This window comes from Anabrus simplex, chromosome 1, assembly GCF_040414725.1.
Source record: "Anabrus simplex isolate iqAnaSimp1 chromosome 1, ASM4041472v1, whole genome shotgun sequence".
In the NCBI taxonomy this organism is placed as follows: Eukaryota; Metazoa; Arthropoda; class Insecta; order Orthoptera; family Tettigoniidae; genus Anabrus; species Anabrus simplex.
This window is the reverse complement of record NC_090265.1, coordinates 1,463,660,954-1,463,672,450: the sequence shown is the minus strand read 5'-3', so window position 1 is coordinate 1,463,672,450 and position 11,497 is coordinate 1,463,660,954. Positions and strand designations below refer to the sequence as shown.

The following is an 11,497-nucleotide window of genomic DNA, read 5'->3' as shown; positions in this document are numbered from 1 at the left end:
TGCATTTGTTGGTTAGAATATCGTATTTGTTTAATTATGTCGGCAGAGTTTAAAGGAGAGCATTTTGAGAAGCCAGTCAACTGGAATAAACCAGGTGTTTCATGTAACTGCCAAGCGAACTTGGGGACGAGAGGCCTCAGCTGTGATAACGGGACAGGCGTGGAATTGAGATTGTACTGTATTCTCGGCCGGGGAAAACGTTAAAATGCTGGATTTAGTTGAAATTCATAGCCGGTAATGATCTGAGTATTGTGAAATACTGTGAAGTTTGTTTAATTGGGGACGTATTGAACATTTGAAACCACGAACTTCGAGGATAAGGAACAAAGTAACCAAATTCCGGGTTGTCCAAAATATAGAGCGATGGTCGTGATAATTGGTTTGTCTGTGAGGGGTGTGCAACATTCATAAATGGTATGACGAGATATGACATCGTAATTATATGGCGAGTTGTTTGGTTTGTACGTAGATTCTTAGGATATCCAAGTGTTAATAACGGTCAGGACTAGATTAGATTTTAAAGTGTGAAATCATGAGACAAGGTATATAACTGGACATGAATTATGTAACAATTATTTTCCAGCCAGATAAATATCACTAGATTGAATTCACACCACAGCTGCGTAGGAATTTGTGAAGAAACCAGAGTCCGCGGAGATAAAATTTACTGTTCTTTAATATTTCGTTAAATCATTTAGATTTATTTAATTATTAAATTCAGTGAAACCTCATTTGAAATAACTTTAATCAAGCGAATAACTTGGAGATGCATTCTGGAAATTTTAGTCTGTTTTCTGGGGAATATTAAAAATAAAGTAACAATTAAGGGGACATATCCGAAGGAAATGGATTTTACTGGCACAAAGTTTGTGAGCATTGCTATTGTTGTAATTATTGAACTTTGATTGATAGAGCAGTGAATGTGCTGGGATAGTAAAGTGGAAACTTTGGTCATCAACCGATGTAACTTAATTGTGTTTAGCCTTCAGCCTAGAAACTTGGATGGTCAGGGGGTCATCAACCTCAGTGACTTACATTAGGGCCGTATGCCATTGTAGCCTCATTTCCTTGCGGTCATCATCCACAATGACTTTAAAGTAACTTAGAAGATTAGATGTCGGTCCATGACATAGATGCAGGTCACATCGATTCAATTAAGGGTCCATGCCGTAGAACCACTCTGTAGCACACACCAATTGGACTGCCTTAATTATACCCAGAGTCCAGAGTTCGTGTTACGAGGGCTGGACCATAACGAATCACTATGATGGTACATGTGGTCTCACATGGAAGCCGAATTTAAGGATTTCCAGACTTTCCTTTCTTAAATGATTAATAATTGAGACAATGGTTTCTAGTATGAATGCCCGTCAGGCAGTTACGTTAAAGTCTCACACCAGTGTTCTGACGTTTATGTAAAATGATTGTGGTGTCCAGTGGACACAATTGACTTCTATGATACTGTTGACATATCAGATTGCTTCAGAATTTTCCTGAATAAATAGGAATCTTTTAAACAGACCTTTCATTCCAGTAGATAGATTAGAATTACTGAACCCTACCTTTACCTCAGCAAGTGACGAAGAACCCGATACGACCCAAGAGACAGATCTCATGAACTTTGCTGATAGGTAAGGAAGGTAGGTATCCCTCAATATGGACCTAAAGGGTTCAGTATCAATATCTCGGTTATTAATTAGGCTACCCCTGGGAATAGATACCACATTATTTTACAAGCCCCAAGGTATCATTTACGAATATGAAAACAGAATACCGATATTTAATGATTTAGATGTTATTTCTGTGTAACCTATTAGGTTAATAACCCTGTATACCGGGTGGTCCACCAGCCACTTGCGATCCAGTTTTATGCATCCCTTCACACTGACTACAATTCTGGAAGACATCGGTCCCTCTTCCTAAACGGGGTAATGTAACGAGATGTGTGTTTACGGGTTAGAAGACAGCAGGAATCGAGAGCGTCACTATTAATTCATTATGAGTACCACGAATGAACCCATGAAACGAGTACAGATATGCAGAACGCAAACTTTAAAATCAGGAGGTGGACGCACAGACTGGGAGCACAGTACTGTATAGCCTGGGAAGTTGGCGCCGTAGGTGAAGTGTCGCCGTAGCTCACATGTCAAGCAGGCGTGGAGATATGTGATAGTGTACAGTGCTCGAGGTAGGAGGACCTTACCCCACGTAACATATTTTTTTTTAAGAGCCAGTTGCCTGGGTTGTGGTAAGGTTACATACTTGATAGTTTCCAAGGACTGATTTGTTTATTTGACCCTGTAAAAGACGGTATCTATCGTTGCACTTGGTATGGTGTTGGGTTGGATGAGGCTGTGCATGTTAGGCGGGTGGCGAGATATGTGATAGCGGACAGTCGAACCCCACAACGGAATTTTTTTTAACAGCCAGTTGCTTGGGATGTAGCAAGGTTGTATACTTAATACCGGTATTTTTCACAGACTGGTTTATTTATTTGGCTCTGAAAAGTTCCGTAGGTATGGAGTTGGGTTGATAGAGGCTAGGAAACGTGTGCCAGAATTCCAGTTATCCACGTCGTTTAAAACAACATGTGCTCGAAGTGACGACCACCGTGGACGATACAGAGTTGCGCGCGAGGTTGTAAGGACCGTCTCGCCTGTTGCAACATCTCTGGCGAAACGAATCGGCATGGCTCGGTTACGAGCTGTCTAAGGTGACAAGGACCGGACGGCTCCTATGCATACACCAGTTGTTTTATATTGCCTCACAGAAAAAAAATCCAGGGGCGTAAGATCGTGTGATCTGGCGGGCCAGGGGACAGGTCCTCCCCTTCCTATCCATTTATCATGATACGTCGCATGGAGATGGTTCCGAATGACCACTGCTACGTGCGGTGGAGGTCCGTCATATTTAAACCACATCCTGCAGCGGTCAAGGAGTGACACATTTTCCAAAAACGGTGGTAGTTCATCTTGGAGAATCCGCAGATAGTGATGGCTACCCATCCAGATTACGTCGTAAAGCAGTAGTGAAATGATATGTACAGCTGCAGTGCAGTGATATTCTTAACGCCAACACACACACACACACACACACACACACACACACACACACACACACACACACACACACACACACACAGAGAGAGAGAATGCCGAGATAAGCTGCGCTAAGCTATGCTAAGTGATGCAAAGCTATGTTGTGCTATGTCACGAATGAAAAGCTAAGCTATTCTGGGCAGCCTTTTAAAGATGAAGGATTCACTGAAGAGGAAACTGTTTATTTTCCGCTGTGTGGAAGATGAAGAAAGATAAAGGAACAAAGTGGTCAAGATTCTGTATACTTGAAACTGGAAAGAGAAAAATCATGGTGAATTCCATCAAGCACTGCATGAAAATGGTGAATTAAAAATTACTTTCGTCAAAATCAAGAACAGTTTCAGGAAATATCCTCTGCTACTCAGGACGATATTAAGAAGAAATGAATATGAAGCACCCAAATTACAGAAAGTAATGTAAAAATGTATGCAAAAGTAGTAGATGATTCGTGAAATGAATTTCCAAAGTTTCATGTACTTCTCGCGAACAGTCGTTCATAGTCATGTTTAATAATTTGACAGACAACTATATTTTTGTATCTCTTCAATCAGTCTTTCTTTCGTCATCCCTCCATGAAAATTAACAAACACAGAAACAATTAAGCTATAAAATGGCTACTGTATTGAGGTCATTCATGAAAGCCACAAACATGCTAGTTGTCAAACAAAATAGTGATTGTGCGCATGTGCGATACCAGCTACAGCTGTAAAAATTGCCTCCTTGGTGACCTGTAAAATTCAGCTTGGCATTCTTACGTTGTCGTGGCTTAGTATAGCAGTCTGTGTGTGCCTTTCCTTGTAACTTCATTTGAGCGATTTTTTTCTTTGTTTTGCGTGGCATAGCTTAGCCCAGCTTAGTTTTCTGTGTCTCGTGACCCTTTGGAATAGCTTCTTACACTGAAAGAGTGTGTACTGCTGCAGTTCACTTATGTACTTCGAATCATATTGCATGTTACATATTACGTGTGCGTACTGCCTGTAATATAGCAAGGCGGGTAGTATAAGCCGAGGGTTAGATGAAGCTACTGCCTACCTCACAAGCATATCACTCTTTTTCAAGCTCCTAAGTCGAACACGCCATTCACTATTTTTAAAATCATATTTTGTGAATTGTGGACATTCACAACCCTCATAACCATACGGAGATAAGTGTGAACCTTATTTTCAATCCCCCTTATGTGATTATCCCAAGGGAGGTCTTCCCTTATATTATCACCTAAGTACCTCTTTGTAGTGATTCCCTTGAGTTACTTTAACCCAAAAACACAGTAATTAAAATTGATAGGACTTCTTCTCTTCACTAAACTTACAACGTGATTTCTCACTTCGTTTACTACCATACCATTGTATGCCGTGCCCCACAATATTGTCAAGGCCTTTTTAGAGTCACTAAAAATACTGTAACTCAATTATATTTCTATACGCTGTAATATCATACACAAAAATCTGTGATTCCAGTTCTTTATTCATATTACTTATATTGAAGAAAAGGCATGGGTGACAACGTTGTCATATGCCTTTTTTTTAAAATTGTGACAATTGTGTAACGCTTCTCTATTTATACATGGTGCTGACATTTCTTTTATAGTGCAAAATAAATTAACCCAATATCCGACTCGTTGGCTGAATGGTCGGCGTACTGGCCTTCGATTCAGAGGGTCCAGGGTACGATTCCTGGACGGGTCGGGGATTTTAATCTTCATCGGTTAATTCCAGTGTTTTGGGAGCTGTGTGTGTTTGCTGTCTCCAAAATCCCTGTAACTCACATAGCACACATAACACTATCCTCCACCACAATAACGCAGTTACCTACATACGGCAGATGCCTCCAACCCTCATCGAAGGGTCTGCCTTACAAGGGCTGTACTGGGCTACAAACAACCACACGAAATTATTATTAGCAACCTAATGAGCTTTATACACTCTTTATGAAGAAAGCGTTGTCTTTTGACATTTAAAAGGTATTGCATTGCATTTGCGCCTTTTTAATTTAACGCTTCTCTATTCATTCATTGTATTGTAATTTCGTTTATATCGTACATTATATTAACATAATGAAGCTTTGTACGTATTTTTACGAGAATAAGTAATTTGGCGTAGGTCTTGTTTATGCACGCATTTATACAATTGTTTCTGTAGTGACCTGAACAGATAGTTTAATCTCCTATGTGTCGACCCTCCTAGTGATAACTTTATCACACTTAAAAACCATCTTCTGGATCAAATGCCGAAATTTTCATTATAATCTCTAACTTACATACAATATCACATATCTTAAATGTGGAGAAGTTACCCTTTCCCTGCACTGGGTGATATCATCGTTTATCACGTTACCATGAAGACTGACCTATATTTCTACGTTAGCGATGATGACCTCTGACGGACACGGTATTAAACGTTTGAATTTGTGAATATTTCTGTAATTGTACCTCGTACGGTATAAATGGATCAAATATAAATGACTGGCAAATTATTCATATAACAGCCATGGAAAGTGATAATTTACGATACGAAGCAGCGAGGACGGAATTTCCAAAGGAGAAACGTAACATTATCACTTCAATGGCTGTTACGTACAATAATTTATTTTGTATTATGGTGAATTTATTTATTTTAAATGAAATATTACATTTTTATCTGATTACCCTCCAGGTTTGGCTTTTCCTACGGAATCAGCGAGGGATCCCACCTCTACCGTCTCAAGGGCAGTGTCCTGGAGTTTAAGACTCTGCGTTGGGGATACAAGTGGGGAGAATGACCAGTACCTCGCTCAGGCGGCCTCACCTGCTATGCTGAACAGGGGCCTTGGTGGGGGATGGGAAGATTGGAAGGGGCAGATAAGGAAGAGGGAAGGAAGCGGCCGTGGCCTTAAGTTAGGTACCATCTCGACATTTGCCTGGAGGATAATCGGGAAATCACGGAAAACCACTTCCAGGATGGCTGAGGTGGGAATCGAACCCACCTCTACTCCGTTGACCTTTCGAGACTGAGTGGACCCCGTTCCAGCCCTCGTACCACTTTTCAAATTTCGTGGCAGAGCCGAGAATCGAACCCGGACCTTCGGGGGTAGCAGCTAATCACACTAACCACTATACCACAGAGGCGGACTCTTTAATGTTTATGAGTCTTCCTTTTAAAAACAGGTTCTTATACTAGTAACATCCCAGATAGCTACGCCATACGCCGTGATTAAATGAAAATAGCTTCGACTAGCTCTGCTCAGTTGGACGGTCGGGATGCAGAGCTTTTGAACAACGGTCCAGCCGTGGTTACCGGTACGGCCGAAGCGGACTCTACATCCACCGACCGTATCTCGTGAAAGAAAACTGGAGAAATGTTCATGATGAGGTACGGTTAGGACATGGCTAGACGCTGCATTCATTTACAAAGGGTACCATTTGAAGTAGATAGAAGATAATCTCATTCGGAATAAGAAACAATTCTACTCCCTCAGTAAGTATATGTATTGTTTTATCCGGTGTGTTCATGCAATAATGGGCAGAACACCTTCCTTTAAAAATATAACGGACTTGTTGCAACTTTCCTCATCCAGGAGCGCTGTGTGGGCTTGTCCAACCAGTATATACGAGGGCTGTAAATAAAGCAATTGTAATATTGATAGAACGGAATATTTAATGATAAGGTAAGGTTAAGGGTGTATTCTGCCCGAAGGCAGGTCCGAACCTCCGCAGTGGTGTGCCTGAGCTGGAGTTAACGTACGATAGGGTAGCCAGTTCCTTTCGGCTCCTACATTCCCTTATCCCCCACCAACAGCGCGTGGTAACCCATCAAAGTCTTGACCACGCCCAATGTTGCTTAACTGAGCTCGATAGCTGCAGTCGCTTAAGTGCGGCCAGTATCCAGTATTCGGGAGACAGTAGGTTCGAACCCCACTGTCGGCAGCCCTGAAAATGGTTTTTCGTGGTTTCCCATTTTCACACCAGGCAAATGCTGGGTCTGTACCTTAATTAAGGCCACGGCCGCTTCCTTCCCACTCCTAACCCTTCCCTGTCCCATCGTCGCCATAAGACCTATCTGTGTCGGTGCGACGTAAAGCAACTAGCAAAAAAAAAGAAAATGTTTTTTAACGTCGGGGGTCTCAAGGGATCCAGTGTTTCAACACGGCTATGGCCGTTGGCGATATTTAATGAACTAACAAGTAAAATTCCATTACATTCCTTCAATGTAGTCACCCGCAAAGTCTATTACCTTCTGCCAAATATCGGGAAGCCGTTGGGGAACTTTGGCATGGCGTTATCTATTGATGACAGCGACGGAGCGCCCTACTGCGCTGAGTACGAATGCCATGTCAAGAAATCTGTGGACTCGGAGGGGTTCCTTCAATTTCGGAGAAAGTTCTAAGTTACAAGGACTCATGTCGGGTGAGTACGGAGGGTGTTCCAAGACCTCGCAATGGCATCGTTGCATTGTTGACATTGTTTACCGACATGATAACGTGCGTTGTCATGCAACACGATAGGGCGATCATCTCGCAATAAACGTAGACGCTTGCGCCGCGTAGCAGGACGCAGATGTCGCTCTAGAAATCTGCAACAGTAGTCTTTGACGGTTTTTCCCCTCAGACAAAGCATGTGTAAGATTAACACCCTCGTAGTAGTATACCGTAATCCATATACGCGTCACCCGAATGGGTTCCTGTCGAAATTTCTGTGGACGTGGCGACCCCGGGTGACGCCTTTTATTCGATCGACGCTTTAATTGAGGTTCGTAGGTTCGTGCCCACGTCTCATCAATGGTGATAATACGCTACAGAGGTGCGTCTCCTTCGTTGCGGTATGTGTCCAGGTGGATGCCAGCAAGTCCATACCAGTGTCATTCCTGTACATCGGTGATTTGATGTGGAAAAAATGGGACGCATTTTTTCTCACGTTAAGACATTTCGTCATTATATACCACACCGTTTAATGACCGAGACCAACATCAACGGATAATGGGTCTACGGAAACAAGACCACTCACGACGTTCACTCTGATCATGTGGAATAGAAGGCCGTCCTGTGCTGTGCAAATCCGCAATCTCAATCCAACCCGCATGAAATGCCTTGACCCCTCATTCAACCGTCCTATACGGTAGTGCATTCTCGCCACAGGCTTGACGTAATACTCGATAACATTCTGATATATTTTTTGCCACAGGCAACGTCGACTTTAATCCACGAACGCTGATCACCTTCTCAAAAGATTCTATAGAGGGGTGAAATCGACACTCTTCACTTCAACGCCACACACTAACAACATTCCCAACTGGATAGCCGTCAAGTACACACTACATGTCGATAAAAGCGCCACCTGACCGTTCCCATTCCCCATTTTTTTGTTCACGCCCGATCTCCTGCGTTGCCACTAATTTCTTTACAGCCCTCGTATTTTATCACTTTTAGGAGGGGTCCCGGGTTCGATTCCCAGCAGTGTCGGGAATTCTAACCAGCATTGGTTAATTTCGCTGGCACGGGGGCTGGGTGTTTGTGTTGTCTTCACATAATTTCATCATCACGACGCGCAGGTCACCTATGGGAGTCAAATTGTAAGGCCTGAACCTGGCGAGCCGAACTTGTCTTCGGAAACTCCCGGCACTAAAATCCATACGCCATTTCATTTCATTTCATTTCATTTCATTTCATTTCATTTCATTTCATTTCATCACTTCTGGGCACACACCCGACATAGAGAAGAAACATGGAATACTATTCAGCAACTACAACTCCCCAGCAGCTGACAGAGAAATGGCACATATTTGGAATAAAATCAAATTCCTAAGGGATAGACAACATGGAAATATAACTTATTAAGACAATAATTGGCATAATTATTTTACCAAGAAATAATGAATCATCGTCATTTAATTTTCCTTTAAGATTATTAGACACAATTTGGTGAATTAAATTCCAATCTTAATTTTGATTATTTTCCTAATTTAATTTCAGTACATCAATGTTATCGTCTGATCTTCTACACGTAAATACTGTATTTTATACCCGCGCGTTTTCTTTATACACCACATTGTTCACCAACCATGTTTAGCTTTATGTTCCAGTCGGAAATTGAAGCCGTCTAAAACTATTAGAAGCTCCCCGTTTTGACTCACCCTTTCAGAATCAACCACTTCAACTGCAGATTTCAGACACAAGTGGATATCTGAATGACGGGCAACCTGTTTGTGGATGAGCACTGCATTGTTTTGTTACCAACACGAAGAAAACGGAGGAAATGCATACAGTACCAACCTAGATACAGATTCAAATTTTAAACAAGATTTTAATTACCACAGTCCTCGTGAGGCAGTTGAAAATCTTCAGTTCACAAATCTTCTTCCCGAAGTTACCACAACTACTATGAAACACTTTCCACATTAGTGTAGTAGAGTCATTTATTAGAAAATCCAATTCCAAGTTTTACGACTCCTATGGTAATATATTACTTTTTATTGATTGACTACTCCATTTCCAAGTAAATGAAAATGGCGCAAATTACATTGAACCAATGAGTGAAGTTGTGACGATGTTCACACAGAATATTGTTTGTTTATGAAACAGTGCAGCTAAATGTGCGACGGCGATTATATCTAAAAGCTGATTTCTCGTGAATTTATGTTGCTTTTCAATTATATTTACGTATATCCTAATTTCACAGTGTGGAAATTGGTTTGTTGCTCGTTTCAGGATAAAGTCTGTATTGTGACGGCGTCCGCCAGTTCATTGTACGCCTCTGGGTGGAGCAAGTTAGGCTAGGGCCCCAGTTGCGTGATTTCAAGCTGCGTTGCTGCATGTTTCACACTTAGCTGGACGACCTGCGAAGTGCGTGGCCACACTTTCGTTTTGTCACGCTGGATTTTTGCGTGTTTTTCGCGCAGCTGGACGACAGGATGCGTGGATACACTTGCGTGTTTGCACGGCGTGTGTTTGTTAGTGTGTTGTATAATATGAAGTAGCAATGCATCGCCACTTATCTGCAAATGGAATTCCATTAAATTATAACACCTTTGGTGTGTTATGTGCTGCGTTGGTTGTGCTTCGTCGTCGTAGTCAAAGAAAATATTGGATCCATCCTATAATAACTGTCAGGTCATCAATTAGGCAATTTGTGCTCCTACACAATAAAGTAGAATACAACTAAGAGACAATTTTTAGTATTACAGAATGTCCGCGAAGTCATTTTAATAATAATAATGTTATTTGGTTTACGTCCCACTAACTACTCTTTTACGGTTTTCGGAGACGCCGAGGTGCCGGAATTTAGTCCCGCAGGAGTTCTTTTACGTGCCAGTAAATCTACCGACACGAGGCTGTCGTATTTGAGCACCTTCAAATACCACCGGACTGAGCCAGGATCGAACCTGCCAAGTTCGGGTCAGAAGGCCAGCGCCTCAACCGTCTGAGCCACTCAGCCCGGCGAAGTCATTTTAAATGCTATCCTGTTTGTTAAAAAATTATATTAGCAAATGAAACACAACGTTTCCCCCAACACAGCGGCTGTTACTGATAAGCACGCTTCTCTCTTCATCTCTGTGTCTTTGAATTCTTGGTCCTTTGTATCGTAAAGGCATGGGCACTTTTGTACGTCCGAAGTTATTAATTCACACTCTAATTCCATACGCATCCTTGCTGAGGTGGCGAATGACAACGGGCGTCACCTGCGACGGTCGGATGAAGGACCATCTGAAAACTAAGATCTACCGGACTGTTATCCGTCCCGTCGCTCTCTATGGCACTGAGTGTTGGCCTGCTACGAAGGAAGTAGAATGTCGACTAAGCGTCATGGAGACAAAGATGCTTAGGTGGACAGCTGGCATCACTAGACTGGACCATATTTTAAACGACAATATTAGGAAACGCTTTGGCGTTGCAGCGATCCAGAAGAAAATGCAGGAAAACCGTCTGCGCTGGTTTGGACATGTGTTGCGTGCAGAAGACAATACACTAGCAAAGTCAGCGTATACACTGGAAGTCGCTGGAATGAGGGCCAAGGGACGACCAAGACAGCGATGTATCGACACAGTGCACAACTACCTGAAAGTTGTAAGACTACATCCTGACATGACCCGTGGCCGAATTAAATGGAGACAACGAATCCACACAGCGGACCCTGCCACCAGGCGGGACAAACGCTAAAGAAGAAGAAGAGTCTAATTCCATTTTACATAGTGAAAGTGCAAAACGAACGCAGATGGACATCACGGAATATTCAAACAAGAGCACAATACCACAACGCCTTCATTTCGCAAGTGTGGCCAGGCAATGAACGGGAAAAGTTGGAAACAAAATAGACCTCGGCCCATTCTGGAGCGGGCGACCTTGAGGACGCACCTTTTCTCTTGTCCCATGGCGGGAAATCACGCTGTGTGTAGCCGGTGCTGTCAATGTTTGTGCTGTGCACTTTTCAC

General features: G+C 42.4%; 1 protein-coding gene across 1 annotated transcript; it reads left to right on the top strand.

The window, feature by feature from the left end:
- Positions 1-10,730: 10,730 nt before the first annotated feature.
- On the top strand, positions 10,731-11,225 carry LOC137498471 (uncharacterized). The gene has a single exon (XM_068226011.1). The coding sequence runs from the start codon at positions 10,731-10,733 to the stop codon at positions 11,223-11,225; it is 495 nt and encodes a 164-aa protein (XP_068082112.1).
- The last annotated feature ends 272 nt before the right edge of the window (positions 11,226-11,497 follow it).